Source organism: Calypte anna, chromosome 25, assembly GCF_003957555.1.
Source record: "Calypte anna isolate BGI_N300 chromosome 25, bCalAnn1_v1.p, whole genome shotgun sequence".
In the NCBI taxonomy this organism is placed as follows: Eukaryota; Metazoa; Chordata; class Aves; order Apodiformes; family Trochilidae; genus Calypte; species Calypte anna.
In genome coordinates this window covers 1,922,345-1,938,441 of record NC_044270.1, presented here as the reverse complement: position 1 = coordinate 1,938,441, position 16,097 = coordinate 1,922,345, and the positions used below count along the sequence as shown (strand labels likewise).

The window sequence follows — 16,097 nt, the reverse complement described above, 5'->3', positions numbered from 1 at the left end:
GACGCTCGGGGGGGTCCCAGCTCGGGCCCATTAAACCCAGTTTGGTGAATGGCGGTGTGTGGTGTGAGGGGGGGGAAGGGCAGCCTGGGGAGGGGCTCCCGACACACGGGGGTTTCCCGGGCGCTGGGATGGCTGCTGTCGCCTCCTGTCGTATCGCGGGCGATATCGCGACAGGAGGGGGCGGGGCCCGCCGGGATCCCCGCCCCGCGCTTTGCCCTCACCCGCACTCAACATGGCGGCCGCCGCCTTCCCCGCGCGCCGCGATGACGTCACTTCCGGGCAGGGCGCGCTGCGGGTGACGTCACGGCAGTCGGGCGGGAGCGGGCGGGCAAGATGGCGGCGGGGCCGATCTCGGAGCGCAACCAGGGTGAGCGGGGGGGCTCCGGGGACACGGGGGGGACCTTGGGGGGTCCCAGGGGGATGTGGCGGAGCTCGGGCCTTGGGGGGGTTTGGGGGGGAGGGAGCGACCCTGGAACCCTCATGTGTGGGGGCTTTGAGGGGTCCTGGGGGTGAGGGGAGAGACTTGGGGTTCATTGAGGGTCCTCAGGGTGAGCTGAGAGGTGCTGAGGGTGAGCTGTGGGGGTTCTGAGGGTGAGCTGGGGGATCCTGACCCGTGCTTTTCTCCCCTTTTCCGTTGCAGATGCCACGGTGTACGTGGGGGGGTTGGACGAGAAGGTGAGCGAGCCCCTGCTCTGGGAGCTCTTCCTGCAGGCGGGGCCGGTGGTCAACACACACATGCCCAAGGACCGGGTGACGGGCCAGCACCAAGGTGACCCATTTCACTGCTTTCTGTCCCCAAAAAACCCGACGGCACGGTTGAGTGAAAGGCTGGGGGGAGGGATGAGCCTGGAAGGGTTAAAACTGGGGGGGTTGGGAGGATGCCAAGGGGAAGATGGCACCGGGCTGGGAGGGTGGGGAGGTGCTGGAGAGGGATTTGGAGGGGCTGGATCCGTGGGATGAGGGGGTGGCTGCGTGGCTGGGTTGGTGCTTTGTGAGGGTTTCCCAAAGGATCTGGAGAAGCCAAGGTGGGATGGGAACCCACCCAGGTGGAATAGGAACCCATTCAGGTAGGATAGGAACCCACCCAAGTGGGATGGGAACCCACTCAGGTGGGGTGGGAACCCACCCAGGTAGGAAAGCAACCCACCCAGGTGGGATGTCTCCAGGATGGGCTCCAGAGGTCCTCTTGGGGGGGTTTTGTTGCTTCCAGGCTATGGATTTGTGGAATTCCTCAGCGAGGAGGACGCCGACTACGCCATCAAGATCATGAACATGATCAAGTTGTACGGGAAACCCATCCGGGTCAACAAGGCCTCGGCTCACAACAAAAACCTGGACGTGGGAGCCAACATCTTCATCGGCAACTTGGACCCGGAGATCGACGAGAAGCTCCTCTACGACACCTTCAGCGCTTTCGGGGTCATCCTGCAGACCCCCAAAATCATGAGGGACCCCGACACGGGCAACTCCAAGGGCTACGCCTTCATCAACTTCGCCAGCTTCGACGCCTCCGACGCGGCCATCGAGGCCATGAACGGGCAGTACCTCTGCAACCGCCCCATCACCGTCTCCTACGCCTTCAAGAAGGATTCCAAAGGGGAACGCCACGGGTCGGCGGCCGAGAGGCTCCTGGCAGCCCAGAACCCCCTCTCCCAAGCCGACCGACCCCACCAGCTCTTCGCCGACGCGCCGCCTCCGCCGTCCGTCCCCGCACCCGTGGTCGCCGCCTTGGGACCTGGGGTCACCCCTCCAGGTGGGTGATGGTGGGACCTTGGGGACCTCCATGCCCGGGGTCATCACCCTGGGTCTTGGGGTCACCCCACCAGGTGGTGGTTGGGTCACCCAGACCTGGGGTCACCTCTTCAGGTGGTAACACTGGGGACTTGGGGACCTCCATGTCTGGGGTCACCACCCTACGTCTTGGGGTCACCTCTTCGGGTGGGTAAGGTGGTTGGTTGGGTCATCCAGACCTGGGGTCACCACCCTGGGACTTGGGGTCACCCCACCAGGTGGTGATTGGGTCACCCAGACCCGGGGTGACCACCCTGGGACCTGAGGTCACCCCACCAGGTGGGTAAGGTGGTTGGTTGGGTCACCCAGACCTGGGGTCACCACCCTGGGACCTGGGGTCACCTCCTGGGGACCTGTGGTCACCCCAGCACTTGATGGACATGGTTGAGCCCTTTCTGCCATTTTGGTTCTCCGGGAGGATCCATCTCCCGCTCTCCCGCCCGTTTTTCCCCTTCCTTCCCAATCACCCCACGGTTGTTTTTTTATTTGTTTTCATAGACTCGACGTTTTTCTTCCCTCACGTTTTGCCCGTTCTCGTCCACATTTAACCCAATTCCTTCTTATTTCTCTTTTCTCCCCAGGTCTCCCTCCACCAGGCTCCTTCCCGCCGCCGGTTCCCCCTCCGGGCGCCATGCCGCCTGGGATGCCCCCCGCCATGCCACCCCCACCCATGCCACCTGGCGCCGGAGCCCCCGGACCCCCCACGGGGGCTGCACCCACCGGGGGGCACCCCCCGCACCCACACCCCTTCCCCCCGGGGGGGCTGCACCACCCAGGTAGGTGACGGGAGGCGGGAAACGTGCGGCGGCCATGTTGGGGGCTGGGGGGGCTGGGATCTCCCTCTCTTCCCTTCCCTGAGGTAATGCTGAGGTAATTCCCCCTTTTCTGAGGTAATTCCCCCATTTTTGAGGTAATTCCCCCTTTTCTGAGGTAATTGCCCCTTTTCTGAGGTAATTCCTCCTTTTCTGAGGTAATTCCCCCTTTTCTGAGGTAATTCCCCCATTTTTGAGGTAATTCCCCCTTTTCTGAGGTAATTGCCCCTTTTCTGAGGTAATTCTCCCTATTTTTGAGGTAATTCCCTCTTTTCTGAGGTAATTGCCCCTTTTCTGAGGTAATTGCCCCTTTTCTGAGGTAATTCCCCCATTTTTGAGGTAATTCCCCCTTTTCTGAGGTAATTGCCCCTTTCCTGAGGTAATTCTCCCTTTTTTTGAGGTAAATCCCCCTTTTCTGAGGTAATTCCCTCTTTTCTGAGGTAATCCCCCCTTTTCTGAGGTAATTCTCCATTTTTTGAGGTAAATCCCCCTTTTCTGAGGTAATTCTCCCTATTTTGAGGTAATTCTTCCTTTTTTTATGGTAATTCCTCCTTTTCCTGAGGTAATGCTGAGGTAATTCCGCTTTTTCTGAGGTAATTCCTCCTTTTCTGTGGTAATTCCTTCTTTTTCTGAGGTAACACTGCGGTAATTCCCCCTTTTCTGAGCCAATTCCCCCTTTTCTAAGGTAATTCCCCCTTTTCTGAGGCCATTCCTCCTTTTTGGAGGTAATTCCCCTTTTCCTGAGCTAATCCTGAGGTAGTTTCTACTTTTTCCGAGGCAATCCCTTTCCTGATATAATTCCTTCCTTTCCAAGTTAATTCCTCATTCCCCGAGGTACTTTTTTACCTCAAAACAGGACAAAACCCATCACCAAGTGCCTAAACCCAGGGTTTTCCCTCAAGCTCTCCACAGCCCCTTCCACCATTCCCCCTCTCCCCGCTTTTCCCTCCCAAAATTCCATCTTTTTTTTAGGGGGGAAATCATTTGATTCAATGAATATTATTTTTTTCTTTTAATTTCCTTTTCTTCTCAAGGTCGCTTCACCCCCATTTCTTTTCCCTCCCTCAGGAATGCCACCCATGCAGGTCCACCATGGCCCCCCAGGAATGGGGCAGCATCACCCAGGACCCCCGGGTTCGGGGGGACAACCCCCCCCTCGCCCCCCACCCGGAATGCCCCACCCGGGACCCCCACCCATGGGGATGCCACCCCGAGGACCCCACTTCGGGTCACCCATGGGTGAGTTTGGGGGGGGGTTTGGGTGAGGATGTGGGGGTTTTGGGGTAGGAGGTGGGTTTGGGGTGGGATGTGAGGTTTTGGGGTAAGATATGAAGGGTTTGGAGTAGGATGAGGGGCTTTTGGGTGTGATGTGAGGTTTTGGGGTAAGATATGGGGGTTTTGGGTTAGGAGGTGGGTTTGGGGTGGGATGTGAGGTTTTGGGGTAGGATGGGGGTTTTGGGAGTAAGATATAGGGGGTTTGAGGTAGGATGTGGGGGCTTTGGGGTAGGATGAGGGCTTTTTGGGGTAAGATATGGGGGTTTCAGGGTAGGATGAGGGGTTTTTGGGGTAAGATAGAAGGTTTTTGGGGTAAGATGTGGGGCTTTGGGGTAGGAGGTGGGGTGTTGGGGTAGGATGTGGGGTTTTGGGGTACGAGGTGGGGGTTTCCTGTGGGATGTGAGGTTTTGGGCTAAGTTTTGGGGGGTTTGGGGTAGGACGAGGGGTTTTTGGGGTAGGATCTGTGTTTTTGAGGTCTCTGACCCCCCTGTTTCTGTCCCCCCAGGTCACCCCGGGCCCATGCCTCACCACGGGATGCGGGGACCCCCACCCCTGATGCCTCCTCACGGCTACAGCGGACCCCCCCGTCCCCCCCCCTACGGCTACCAGAGAGTCCCCCTGCCCCCCCGGCCTGCCCAGAGACCCCCCGGGGTGCCCCCCAGGGGCCCTTTGAGGGGTCCCCTGCCCTAAATAAAAAGCCCCCTCCCCATTGGGGATCCCCCCCCCTCTCTCCTCACACAACCAAGAGGAGCAGTCGGTGTCCCCCCCATCTCCCTTCTCTCTCCCCATTTTTTATAACATTTATTTGGGTTTTTTCTCCTTTTTCTTCACCTCCCCTCTCCCTTTCCTCTTTCTCTCCATTTTTTAGTGTTTATTTGGGGTTATTTTCCCTCTCCTATCTCACCCCCCCCTCCCTTTTTCCTAACCTTCATTCCACCTCTCCCTTTTCCTCCTTCACTTTCCCCCCCACCCCTTAAAGATTTTTCAAGCTACTTTGACCAAGATTTGGGGTTTCTCTGTAAAAGCCACCCCCTTTTTTTACAAATAAAACATTTTAAGAGCCTGGGGGAGAGGCAGTTGAAGGGGGGGGGTGGTCAAGTGAACTTTGCCTTCTCAGAAGTTGTCTCTTGGAATTCAGGTTGGGTTTCCCACCCTTGGATTTATCCAAAAATCCCCAATCCAACCTTAAAAATCCAGTGTGGCCTCGGAGGAGGAGGAGGAATTGTGGAGGTTTGGAGAGGAGGAATTTGGCAGCCAAAATCTCCTCTCCTGAGGCTTTGCCACTTGGGGAAGGGAATTCCTTAGGGATAAAACCACATTTTGGGGAGGAAAAGGTGATTTTAAGGGGGGGGGAGCATAAAATTGGGGTGAAATTGGGAGAGGAGGTGAAGCAGAGCTGCTCCACTCCTGGAGCTGATTTATTCCAGAATTTTCCTCCTCATTGCTCTTCATTCCTAAAGGAGGTGGAAAAAGGGTGGGAATTTCCTCTCTTTGGGAATGGGGGGGTGCAGCCTCTCTGCTTCCAACCCAGATGATTCCAAGTCAAAAAACCCCAAAAAAAGAACCTTTCAGACCCTTTCCTGGAGGGAAAATCAGGAACCAAACTGGGGAAGGATCCCAGGACTGGGAGTTGGATTTGTACCCAGAATTTGGGTTGGATTCCCCCAAAACCTCGGGCAGTGGGATGGGATGGGGGTGGGATGGATGGGATGGGATGGGATGGGATGGGATGGGTGGGGATGGGTGGATGGGATGGGATGGGGGGGGTGGGGGGATGGATGGGGTGGGATGGGGTGGGGATGGGATGGGGGTGGGATGGGATGGGATGGGGTGGGATGGGATGGGGTGGGATGGGATGGGATGGATGGGGTGGGATGGGATGGGGTGGGGTGGGATGGGATGGGATGGGATGGGATGGGGTGGGGTGGGATGGGATGGGATGGGATGGGATGGGGTGGGATGGGATGGGATGGGATGGAATGGATTGTGGGATGGGATGGGTAAGATGGGATGGGATGGGATGGGTGGGATGGGGTGGGATGGGATGGGATGGGCTCCACCGCCCCCCTTCTGGGTTCAACAGAGAGGAATTAGTGGATTTTATCCCTATTAATCCCAGTTTCATCCAATTTGTGCTGGGTTTATCCGATTTTTCCTGGCTTTAGCCCATTTTTCCCCTTTTCAGGCCATTTTCCCTATTTCAGTGCCACTGCCCCTTATTTTATCCCATTATTCCTATTTATATTCCCATTATTTGGGACTTGATCCAATTATTCCTTACCTCATTTTTGTTATTTTCAGGCCGATTTTCCTGATTTTATCCCATTCCTGCTTTTACCCCATTTTTCCTATTTTTATTCCCGTTATTCCTGATATTACCTCAGTTTTCCTCGTTTTATCCCATTTTCCCTTTTGGATCCCTTTGGGTCCCCTCAAGCCCTTTTGGGTCCCACTTTGGGTCCCTTTAGGGTCCCTTAGGGGTATTTTGGGTCCCTTTGGGTCCTTTTTGGTCCCTTTTGGGTCCTTTTGGGTCCCTTTGGGTCCTTTTTGGTCCCTTTGGGTCCTTTTGGGTCCTTTTGGGTCCTTTTGGATCCCTTTGTGTCCTTTTGGGTTCTTCTATGTCCCTTTTGGGGTCATTTCATTTTATTCGGGTCCCTTTCTGTCCTTTTGGGGGGGTCCCTTCCTCTCCAGTTGCTGCAATATGAATTTATTTTTTTGGGGGGGTCTCCACATCCAATTTGGGACCCTGGGACCGAGCCCCCCCCCTTTCCATCCCCAACTCCCACCAAACCCAGGAGGAGAGGCTGAACCTTGGAGCCCCCAAACCTCCCTACACCCCCCCCCAAATAAAAAATCAACAATTTCAGTGCTTTCTGAGGATTTTTCCACTTTGGGAAAAGGGGGGGGGGGGCAGCACTGACCCCCACAAAACCCCCCCCGGGGGGACCATGACTCAGATTTGCCGACGTGCGTGGCACGGGGTTGTTCCCCCCCCCAAGGCTTCAGCATCATCAAACCCCCCCCCTCCCCTTTTTTTTTTTTTTTTTTCCCTTTTTTTTCCCCTTCTTGGTCGTGGCGGGGGCGGTTGCGAAGACGACGACGACGACGTCGACGCCGCCGACTCCGCGGGTACCCGGCAGCGATTTCATCGCCGGATCCCAACCCGGAGCATCCTCCTCCTCCTCCTCCTCCTCCTCCTCCTCCTCCTCTTTTCCATCCTTTTTTCCCGACGCCGGAGCCCAGCGAGGTGAGGAAAAAAAAAAAAAAGAGGAAAAAAAAAAACCCTGAATGAAAGCACCCTTTTTTGCTCATGTTTTCATTTGATTTTTCATTTTCCATCCCTTTTTTTTCCCCCCCCCTTTCCCCTCTCCCCCCCCTTTTATTTTTTTTTTTTTAATTACCTTCCCAGCTGGATCTTGGGGTTCAGCTTCTCCTTCCTTCCCTTTCTTGTGGCCATTTTGTCCTGGGAAACCTCAGCCCCCCCCCCCTTCCCCTTCCCAATTTTTTTTTTTTTTTTTAATTTTTTTCCCCTCTTTTTTTTTTTTTTATTTTTTTTTTTGCCCTCTCTGCGTCTTTTTCCCACCTTCTCGCTGGAGGAGGCTGTGCCTGGAGGGGAGGAGGAAGGAGGGGGATTTTATCACCCAGAAAAAAAAAGAAAGGGGGGGGATTTCCTCCTGGGGAGGGGGATTTCTCCAGGTGGGACCAGGAGGTTTTTGGGGAAGGGGGGGTGGGGGTGACCTTGGCCACCAAACTCGCCATGTCGCATGCAAAAAAAAAAAGGGTCCCAGTTGTGGGGGGAAAGACCCAACTGGGTTGTTTTGGGTTTGTTTTTTTTTGAGGGGTGGGGGACACCCCCTCCAAGGGGGGGGTTGGGGTGTGCAGGGTTGGGGGTGTCCCCGGCTCGGGTTGGAGGGAGGGAAGGGATCCAGAACCTCATAACCTTGGTTGGGGGGGTTGGGGAGAGGATGGGGTTGGGGACACAGACACCACTGCTTTTTTTGGGTCCAAACCAGCGGTTTTTGGGGTTCCCCCCCCTCCTCCAAGCCCCCCCTCCCCTCAGAGCTGTCATTTCTCCCTCCTTGGTGGCCACCAAACCTCCATCTCCAGAGCTTTGACGCGGTGCCTGCCGGAGGTTCCTGGTGGTGCTGAGCTCCATCACGGGGCTCAGCAGTGACCTTGCTCCCCTTGGTGTGTGTCTGTGTGTCCCCCCCCAAAAAAAAAATCCCCCCGGGATATCCCCCCCCCTTTTCCTTTCTCCCCTTTTCCTTCTCCCCCTTCCCCATCCCTCCAGCAGCGTCACGGCCCCGTTGGGACCCACCGTGGGGAGATGGCACCAAAATGACCTTGGCCACCAATCAGGGCCTTGGGGCCACCCAGATTTATCTCGGGGGGGGGTCCCAGGCTGGGGGGGGACACTGCTGGGGGGGGTGGTGGTGTTTCCCCTGTATTTTGGCCTCTGCTTTGTGGCCTGTCCTCCCCAAGGGGGGGTTGGACATGGTGGCTGCTGTGTTCCCCCCAGGGCCTGGCCAGGGATAAAAATAACTTTTTTTTTTTTTTCTTTTTTTTGGGGGGGTGTCTTGAAAATACGGAGTTTGCAGAAAAATGGGGGGTTTTGAAGAAATGGGTTGGGAGGGGTGTCAGAAAACTGAGAGGGGTTCTTGAGGAAACTGGGGGGGGGAGCTTGAAGGATGGGGGGGTCTTGAGGGGATGGGGGGGTCTTGGGTGGGGGGGTTCTTGAAGGGATGGGGGTCTTGATGGGATGGGGGGGTCTTGAGGGAATAGGGGGGTCTTGGGTGGGGGTTTCTTGAAGGGGTGGGGGGGTCCTTGTAGGGGTGGGGTGGTTGTTGAGGTGGTGACTTGCAATCTTGGGGGGACAATGGAGGGGACAGGGGGGTCCCCATGGCCTGGGGTGGCTCCCAAGGGGAGGGGGGGTGGAATGGGGGGGCTGTGGGAACCTCCTGGTCTGAACTGGGGGGCACCAAACTCTCAAGAGCTCCAAGTTGAGACCCAAGTTGTCCCCATCGGGGGGGACCTGACCCCTCTGGTGACCCCAAACCCCTCCTGCTCCCATCTGGGGTGGGGAGGAAGCGGCTGGGGGGGTCTTGGGGGGGGTGAGGAGGTGGCCATGGGGTGGTTCCCCTGCTGAAGCTTCTGTCTGGGCTCCAGGTCCTGGCTGTGGTGTCCCCGTGTCCCCTCCCCGCCGGCGCCACGCGGATGGGGAGCACCCGACCCCCCGCCTCCCGCCGCCACCCTCGGCCCTGAGGCCTTGCCCAAAAAAACCAAAAACCAACAAAACCTCCCAAAACTTGGAGACAGCCCCCACCTCCTCACCGCCCCTCCAAACTCGGAGACCCCCCCCCAGCACCACACCCCCACCCAAGCTCCATCCATCCATCCATCCCCCCACCCATCCCACCATGGACGAGAGCTTCCGCGACCGCGCGGCCTTCATCCGCGGCGCCAAGGACATCGCCAAGGAGGTGAAGAAACAGGCGGCCAAGAAGGTGGGGAAGGGCATGGACAGGGTGCAGGACGAGTACACCAAACGCTCCTACAGCCGCTTCCAGGAGGAGGAGGAGGACGACGAAGATTACGCCCCCCAAGATGGGTACTACCGGGGGGGAGAGGGGCCCAACGAGGAGGAAGGAGCTTCCAGCGATGCCACCGAAGGGCACGACGAGGAAGATGAGATCTACGAAGGGGAATACCAAGGGATCCCCCGGCACGACTCCATGAAGAGTGGGGAGAGGCTGGGGAGCGAGGCCGCCGCGGGGGCTTTCGACGATGGCGAAGGCCAACGGAGGAAGGACAAGGAGGAGCTGGCCCAGCAGTACGAGCTGATCCTGCAGGAGTGCGGCCATGGCCGCTTCCAGTGGAGCCTCTACTTCGTCCTGGGCCTGGCCCTGATGGCTGACGGGGTGGAGGTCTTCGTGGTGGGCTTCGTGCTGCCCAGTGCTGAGAAGGACATGTGCCTCTCCGACTCCAACAAGGGCATGCTGGGTGAGGAGGGGACAAGAGGGGAGCTGGGGGGGACAGGAGAAGGAGGGGATGGGGAAGGAAATGTGGGGGGTGTGGGGAGGAGGAAGGGTGGGAGCGGGTGGGGATGTGAGGGACAAGTGGGATATGGGGACATGGAGGACAACTGGGGTGTGGGGGACATGGGGGACAACAGATATGGGGGACAACTGAGATATGGGGGACAACTGAGATATCGGGGACATGGAGGACAACTGGGGTGTGGGGACATGGGGGACAACAGATATGGGGGACAACTGAGATATCGGGGACATGGAGGACAACTGGGGTGTGGGGGACATGGAAGAGAACTGAGATATTGGGGACATGGAGGATGTGGGGAGGAGGAAGGACACGAGCAGGTGGGGACATGAGGGACAACTGGGACAACACTGGAGGACACAGGAGCTACAGGGAGATGGGAGGGGACACTTGGGGCAGGACCCAGGAGGTGCAGGGGGACATGGGGGACATGGGAGAGAGGAGGCCACCACCCAGGCTGCGGGAGGGACGGCAGAAGGTGCGTAGGAGCACCAGGGAGGAGGTGGAGATGGGGGGTGACCAGGAAGGACTCAGAACCCCATTTTGGGGGGGGTTGAGGTCCCAGGAGTGACATCCCCCTGTCCCCAACCTCCAGGGCTCATTGTCTACCTGGGCATGATGGTGGGAGCCTTCGTCTGGGGTGGGTTGGCCGATCGCCTGGGCCGCCGCCAGTGCCTCCTCATCTCCCTCTCCGTCAACAGCGTCTTCGCCTTCTTCTCCTCCTTTGTCCAAGGCTACGGCACCTTCCTCTTCTGCCGCCTGCTCTCGGGGGTGGGGTAAGGGCAGGGGACAAGGCCTCGGCCAAGGGGACACAGGCAGCTGGGACCCCCGTGGGGGGGGGGGGTTGAGGTTCTGCAGAGGGAGCTGGATGGGTTGGAGCCATGGGGTGAAGGACCTGGGCTGGATGGAACCACGGGCTCAAGGTTGGATCCATGGGTTGAGGGACCTGGACTGGTTGGATCCATGGGTTGAAGGACCTGGACTGGCTGGATCCATGGGTTGAGGTTCTCCAGAATGATTGGGAGAGGCTGGATCCATGGGTTGAGGGTCCTGGACTGGTTGGATCCATGAGTTGAGGTTCTCCTGGTGGGGGACCTGGACACACTGGGTGGGGGGCAGATGCTTCCTCACGATTCCTCCTTGTCCTCCCCCTTCCAGCATCGGGGGCTCCATCCCCATCGTCTTCTCCTACTTCTCGGAATTCCTGGCTCAGGAGAAGCGTGGGGAACACCTCAGCTGGCTCTGCATGTTCTGGATGATTGGGGGCATCTACGCCTCCGCCATGGCCTGGGCCATCATCCCCCACTACGGTGAGAACCTCCCTGGTGCTGGTGGTGGTGCTGGTGCTGGTGGGGATGGGAATGGGGGGGAGGGGAGTGGGGGGGTTGATTTTGGGACCATTTCAAGCTCCATCTCCATAGGTTGGAGCTTCCAGATGGGCTCAGCCTACCAGTTCCACAGCTGGAGGGTCTTCGTCCTGGTCTGCGCCTTCCCCTCAGTCTTCGCCATCGGGGCTCTCACCACCATGCCCGAGAGTCCCCGTTTCTACCTGGAGGTGAGGGGGGACCCGGTGTGGGACACGTCCTGAAGGGACCTGGGATTTGGGGTGGGGTGGGGGAGAGCCAGGCCGGATCCCCCCCTGACCCCCCACCCCCCAAAGTGGGGTCCCCCAAGTCCGCGGTGGGAGAGAGCTCCAGGTGGGGGTCCCTAAGGTGGGCAGGGGGGTTTGAGTGGGTGCTGGGGAAAGAGGGACCCAAGTGGGGTGTCCCAGTGGGTGGGGGGACCTTCCCCCAGGAGGGGGATGTGAGGGGTGGGGTGGAACCTGAGCTGCTCGCCCTGCAGAACGGGAAGCACGACGAGGCCTGGATGGTGCTGAAGCAGGTCCATGACACCAACATGAGAGCCAAGGGCCACCCCGAGAGGGTCTTCTCGGTAAGGTGGGGAGGCTGGGGCTGCCCAGGGCTCTGGTTGTGGGGTTGGGGGTTCTGATTGTCCCCAAATTGTCCCCCCCACCCCCCCTCCCCAGGTGACCCACATCAAGACCATCAAGAGGGAGGATGAGCTGATCGAGATCCAGGCTGACACCGGCACCTGGTACCGGCGCTGGTTGGTTCGGGTCCTCAACCTCTCCCAGCAGGTGGGGGAGGGGGGGAATTTGTCCCCTGGGGGTGGGGGTGGGACACACACACCCCCCCGTGTCCCCACTGTGGTCACCTCTGCTGTCCCCTGCCATAGGTGTGGAGCAACTTCCAGCAGTGCTTCGCCCCCCAGTACCGCAGGGTGACCCTGATGATGATGGCCGTGTGGTTCACCATGTCCTTCAGGTGGGACTGGGAGGGGACTGGGAGCACTGGGATGGGACTGGGAAGCACTGGGCTGGCACTGGTGCTGCTGGGAGTGGAGTGGTGGGACTGGGATGGAAGTGGGAGGGGAGCTGGTGGGATTGGGATGGAACCGGGAGGGGATCGGTGGCTCTGGGATGGAACTGGGAGGGGACTGGTGGCTCTGGGATGGAACTGGGAGGGGACTGGTGGGACTGGGCTGGCACAGGTGCGGGCTGAGCCCCCTCTCCCCCCAGCTACTACGGGCTGACCGTGTGGTTCCCGGACATGATCAAACATCTGCAGAACATCGAGTACGCCTCACGCACAAAGCTCTTCACCCGGGAGAAGGTCCAACACTTCACCTTCAACTTCACCCTGGAGAACCAGATCCACCGGGGAGGAGAGTACTTCAACGACAAGTGGGTGCTGGGTGGGTGCTGAGGCCCTGGGGCCACCTCGTTGGCCAACTGGAAGGGTCTGAGTTGGGGTTCTTCAACCTTCTCAGGTTCATTGGGTTGAAGATGAAGTCGGTGATCTTTGAGGACTCCCTCTTTGAGGAGTGCTACTTCGAGGATGTCACCTCCAGCAACACCTTCTTCAAGAACTGCACCTTCATCTCCACCATGTTCTACAACACGGGTGAGAAGGGGGTGGGGAGGAGGAAGAGGGGGATGGGGTGGGCCTCAAGGACCCACGAGTGCATGGTGGGACCCAAGCAAGGACCCTGAGTGGAGGTGGAGATGGAAGAGCCCAAGGAGGAACTACCAAGGGTGTGGTGGGACCCCAGTAGAGACCCCCAAGGTGGGTGGTGGGACCCTGAGTGGGTGGTGGAGATGGAAGAACCCAAAGAGGAACCACCAAGGGTGTGGTGGGACCCCAGTAGAGACCCCTAGGTGGATGTTGGAGCTGGAAGGTGCTGTTGAGTTGCCCAACTCCTCTTCTTCACCCCCGTCTCCCCAGATCTCTTTGAGTACAAGTTCCTCAACAGTCGGATGGTCAACAGCAGCTTCCTGCACAACAAGGAGGGGTGTCAGCTGGACTTCAGTGATGACAACAACGCCTACATGATCTACTTTGTCAGCTTTTTGGGCACCTTGGCTGTCCTGCCCGGGAACATTGTCTCAGCTCTCCTCATGGACAAGATCGGGAGGCTCCGCATGCTGGGTGGGCCCCCGAGAGCTCTGTGGGGTGGGGGGAGGTCGAGTGGCAGGGTGGGGGGTGCCCCAGCACCCTGGAGATGTTGAAGGTTGGGTTGGCCAAAGCTCTGGAGCTGCTCCTTCCTTCCCAACCTTTCCACGGGGGAGGCTCTGGGCAAGATGGCGCCGTGCCTGCTCCTGGCACCAAGAGGTTGGGCCCCAACCAGGTGGTTTTGGGGGGTCCTATCCCAACCCCACCCCATCCCTGACGCTGTGGGTGGGGGGCTCTGAACCTGCTGGACTCCAAGATGTCCCTGCCCGTGGCAGAGGGGGGGTGGGGGTGGCCTTTGAGGGTCCCTCCCAGCCCACTGGGGAGGTTCTGAGCCACCTCACCCAGCTGGAGCTCCTCAAAGCTCTCGTCCAACCCAACCCCCTCCTGCCTCAGTTTCCCCGGCGGGGAGGACACCTCTGTCCCTTCTGCCAGGCCTGACCTGTCCTCCTGTGTGTGTCCCCCCCTCAGCGGGCTCCAGTGTCATGTCCTGTGTCAGCTGCTTCTTCCTCTCCTTTGGGAACAGCGAGTCGGCCATGATCGCCCTGCTCTGCCTCTTCGGGGGCGTCAGCATCGCCTCCTGGAACGCCCTCGATGTCCTCACCGTGGAGCTCTACCCCTCAGACATGAGGTGGCCTGGGGGGGACACCTGGGGGGGCTGGGGGGACAACTGGGTGGGGTTGAGGGCAACCTTGGTGGGCCTAGAGGAAAACTGGGTGGGCTTGGGGACATCTGGGTGGGCTTGGGGACACTTTGGTGGGCTTGGGGGATATCTGCGTGGGCTTGGGGACATCTGTGTTGGATTGGGGACATCTGGGTGGGCTTGGGGACACTTTGGTGGGATGGGGGGACCCCTTGGTGGGCTTGGGGGCAACCTTGGTAGACTTAGAGGAAAACTGAGTGGGCTTGGGGGACATCTGGGTGGGCTTGGGGACACCTTGGGCTTGGAGGACACCTGGGTGGCCACTTGGGTGCCATTTTGGCACCAGTCGGGAGGTTTCGGGCGTCACTGGGTGGGGTTGGGACATTTTGTGTCCCGGGGGGGTGGTTTTTGAGGCGTCAGTGGTGCGGGTGCCCCCCTGGGTGCCCCTCCCAGGACAGCCTGGTTGTGATGTCCCCAACTTGTCCCCTCAGGACGACGGCGTTCGGGTTCCTCAACGCCCTGTGCAAGCTGGCGGCTGTCCTGGGCATCAGCATCTTCACCTCCTTCGTGGGCATCACCAAGGCCGTGCCCATCCTCCTCGCCTCCACCGCCCTGGCCCTCGGCAGCTCCCTGGCCCTCAAACTGCCCGAGACCCGGGGACAGGTCCTGCAGTGAGGTCCCCATGTCACCCACCCCCCCCACTGTCACCTCCCCCCGCTCCCGGTGTCACCCGGCATCTCCTGGTGTCACCCGTCCTCTGGTGTCACCCATCTGGTGTCACCCACCATCTCCTGGTGTCATCTGGTGTCATCTAGTGTCATCCACCATCTCCTGGTGTCACCCGTCCTCTGGGGTCACCCATCTGGGGTCATCCACCATCTCCTGGTGTCACCCTTCTGTTCACCCCTCTTCTGGTGTCACCCATCCTCTGGTGTCACCCACCATCTCCTGGTGTCATCTGGTGTCATCTGGTGTCATCCACCATCTCCTGGTGTCACCCCTCTTCTGGTGTCACCTGTCTGGTGTCACCCATCACCTCCTGGTGTCATCTGGTGTCATCCACTCTCTCCTGGTGTCACCCCTCTTCTGCTGTCACCCCTCTCCTGGTGTCACCCATCCCCTCTGGGGGGGCCAAAGCCCACAGGGAGGGGTTGCTCGGGGGCCACCCCCTCATTGTCCCCCCCCATCCTTGTGCCCCCTCCCCACCCCCCCCGTCAGACACTGTGAGCATTGGGATCCTTTTCATTTGCACTTGACCCCCCCCAGCCCCCCCCAGGCCCCTCCTCAGAGCCCCCCCCAAACCCTCCCCCTCCCCCCCATCTCTTTTCTCGGTGTCATCTGTGAAGCTGCTCAGTCCTGGGGGGGTCTCAGCCTTTGTTGGGGGGGGGGGGAAGGACAATCCCAAGCCCTGTACCCCCCCCCCTTTTTTTTTTTTTTTTTTTTTTTGGGGGGGGGGAAGGAGGAAGGTTCAGATGGGGGGGGTTGGTATCTCCGTGCCTCAGTTTCCCTACACATTGCCCTCAGTGATGAAGGGTGTGTGGGGGGGGGACACTCCACCCCCCCCCCCAGGAGGAATTTCTTTTAATTTCTTTTTATTTTTTTTTGGGGGGGGAGCTGTATTTTGGGGTGCAGTGAAACTGCCAGTTATTTATTTATTTATTTATTCAAGGGGGGGGTTCTCCCCCCTCCCCCCCCACTTCTTCTTCCTCCCCCTCCATCCCCTTTTTTTTTTTTTTTTTTTACCCCCCCCCCAAAAAAAAAAACCCCAACCCCCAAAGCACAAAGACCACCAGCGGGTTCCAAAGCACAAAGCCCCCCCCTCCCCAAAAAACAAATTTGGGGTATGGGGGAGGGAAACACCCAACCCCCCCCCCCCAAACACCTCAGAATTTGGCTCTATGCAAAAATAATTCCCCCCCCCCTGAAAAAAATTAATTTAGGCTCAACCTCCCCCCCCAAAAAACAAACTTTTAGCCCCTTCTTAATATTTTTGGCAGCCCCCCCCCCCAA

General features: G+C 58.8%; 2 protein-coding genes across 3 annotated transcripts; both read left to right on the top strand.

The window, feature by feature from the left end:
• The first annotated feature begins 283 nt into the window (after positions 1 to 283).
• On the top strand, positions 284 to 4,800 carry SF3B4 (splicing factor 3b subunit 4). Its single transcript, XM_030465217.1, has 6 exons — positions 284 to 367; positions 641 to 769; positions 1,211 to 1,753; positions 2,373 to 2,567; positions 3,672 to 3,842; positions 4,384 to 4,800. Exons 1-6 carry the CDS (start codon positions 334 to 336, stop codon positions 4,566 to 4,568), a joined length of 1,257 nt encoding a protein of 418 aa, XP_030321077.1. The 5' UTR covers positions 284 to 333; the 3' UTR covers positions 4,569 to 4,800.
• A 4,484-nt stretch (positions 4,801 to 9,284) lies between these two features.
• SV2A (synaptic vesicle glycoprotein 2A) lies at positions 9,285 to 14,881 on the top strand. Of its 2 annotated transcripts, XM_030465258.1 has the most exons (12): positions 9,285 to 9,878; positions 10,531 to 10,711; positions 11,094 to 11,245; positions 11,357 to 11,490; positions 11,778 to 11,867; positions 11,962 to 12,072; positions 12,171 to 12,259; positions 12,514 to 12,678; positions 12,765 to 12,898; positions 13,220 to 13,423; positions 13,916 to 14,075; positions 14,579 to 14,881. In XM_030465258.1, the coding sequence occupies exons 1-12, from the start codon at positions 9,296 to 9,298 to the stop codon at positions 14,760 to 14,762; spliced, it is 2,187 nt and encodes a 728-aa protein (XP_030321118.1). In that variant the 5' UTR covers positions 9,285 to 9,295; the 3' UTR covers positions 14,763 to 14,881. The 2 variants fall into 2 exon arrangements, with proteins under 2 accessions (XP_030321118.1, XP_030321119.1); XM_030465259.1 differs by lacking the exon at positions 13,220 to 13,423.
• The last annotated feature ends 1,216 nt before the right edge of the window (positions 14,882 to 16,097 follow it).

Bases quoted from the DNA above. Each gene is read 5' to 3' on its own strand.
- SV2A (XM_030465258.1), top strand. From the start codon at position 9,296: ATGGACGAGAGCTTCCGCGACCGCGCGGCCTTCATCCGCGGCGCCAAG. The intron at 9,879-10,530 runs GTGAGGAGGGGA...CCCAACCTCCAG, and splicing joins CTCCAACAAGGGCATGCTGG to GGCTCATTGTCTACCTGGGC. The intron at 12,073-12,170 runs GTGGGGGAGGGG...CCCCTGCCATAG, and splicing joins TCCTCAACCTCTCCCAGCAG to GTGTGGAGCAACTTCCAGCA.
- SF3B4 (XM_030465217.1), top strand. From the start codon at position 334: ATGGCGGCGGGGCCGATCTCGGAGCGCAACCAGG. The intron at 1,754-2,372 runs GTGGGTGATGGT...TTTTCTCCCCAG, and splicing joins ACCTGGGGTCACCCCTCCAG to GTCTCCCTCCACCAGGCTCC. The intron at 3,843-4,383 runs GTGAGTTTGGGG...CTGTCCCCCCAG, and splicing joins CCACTTCGGGTCACCCATGG to GTCACCCCGGGCCCATGCCT.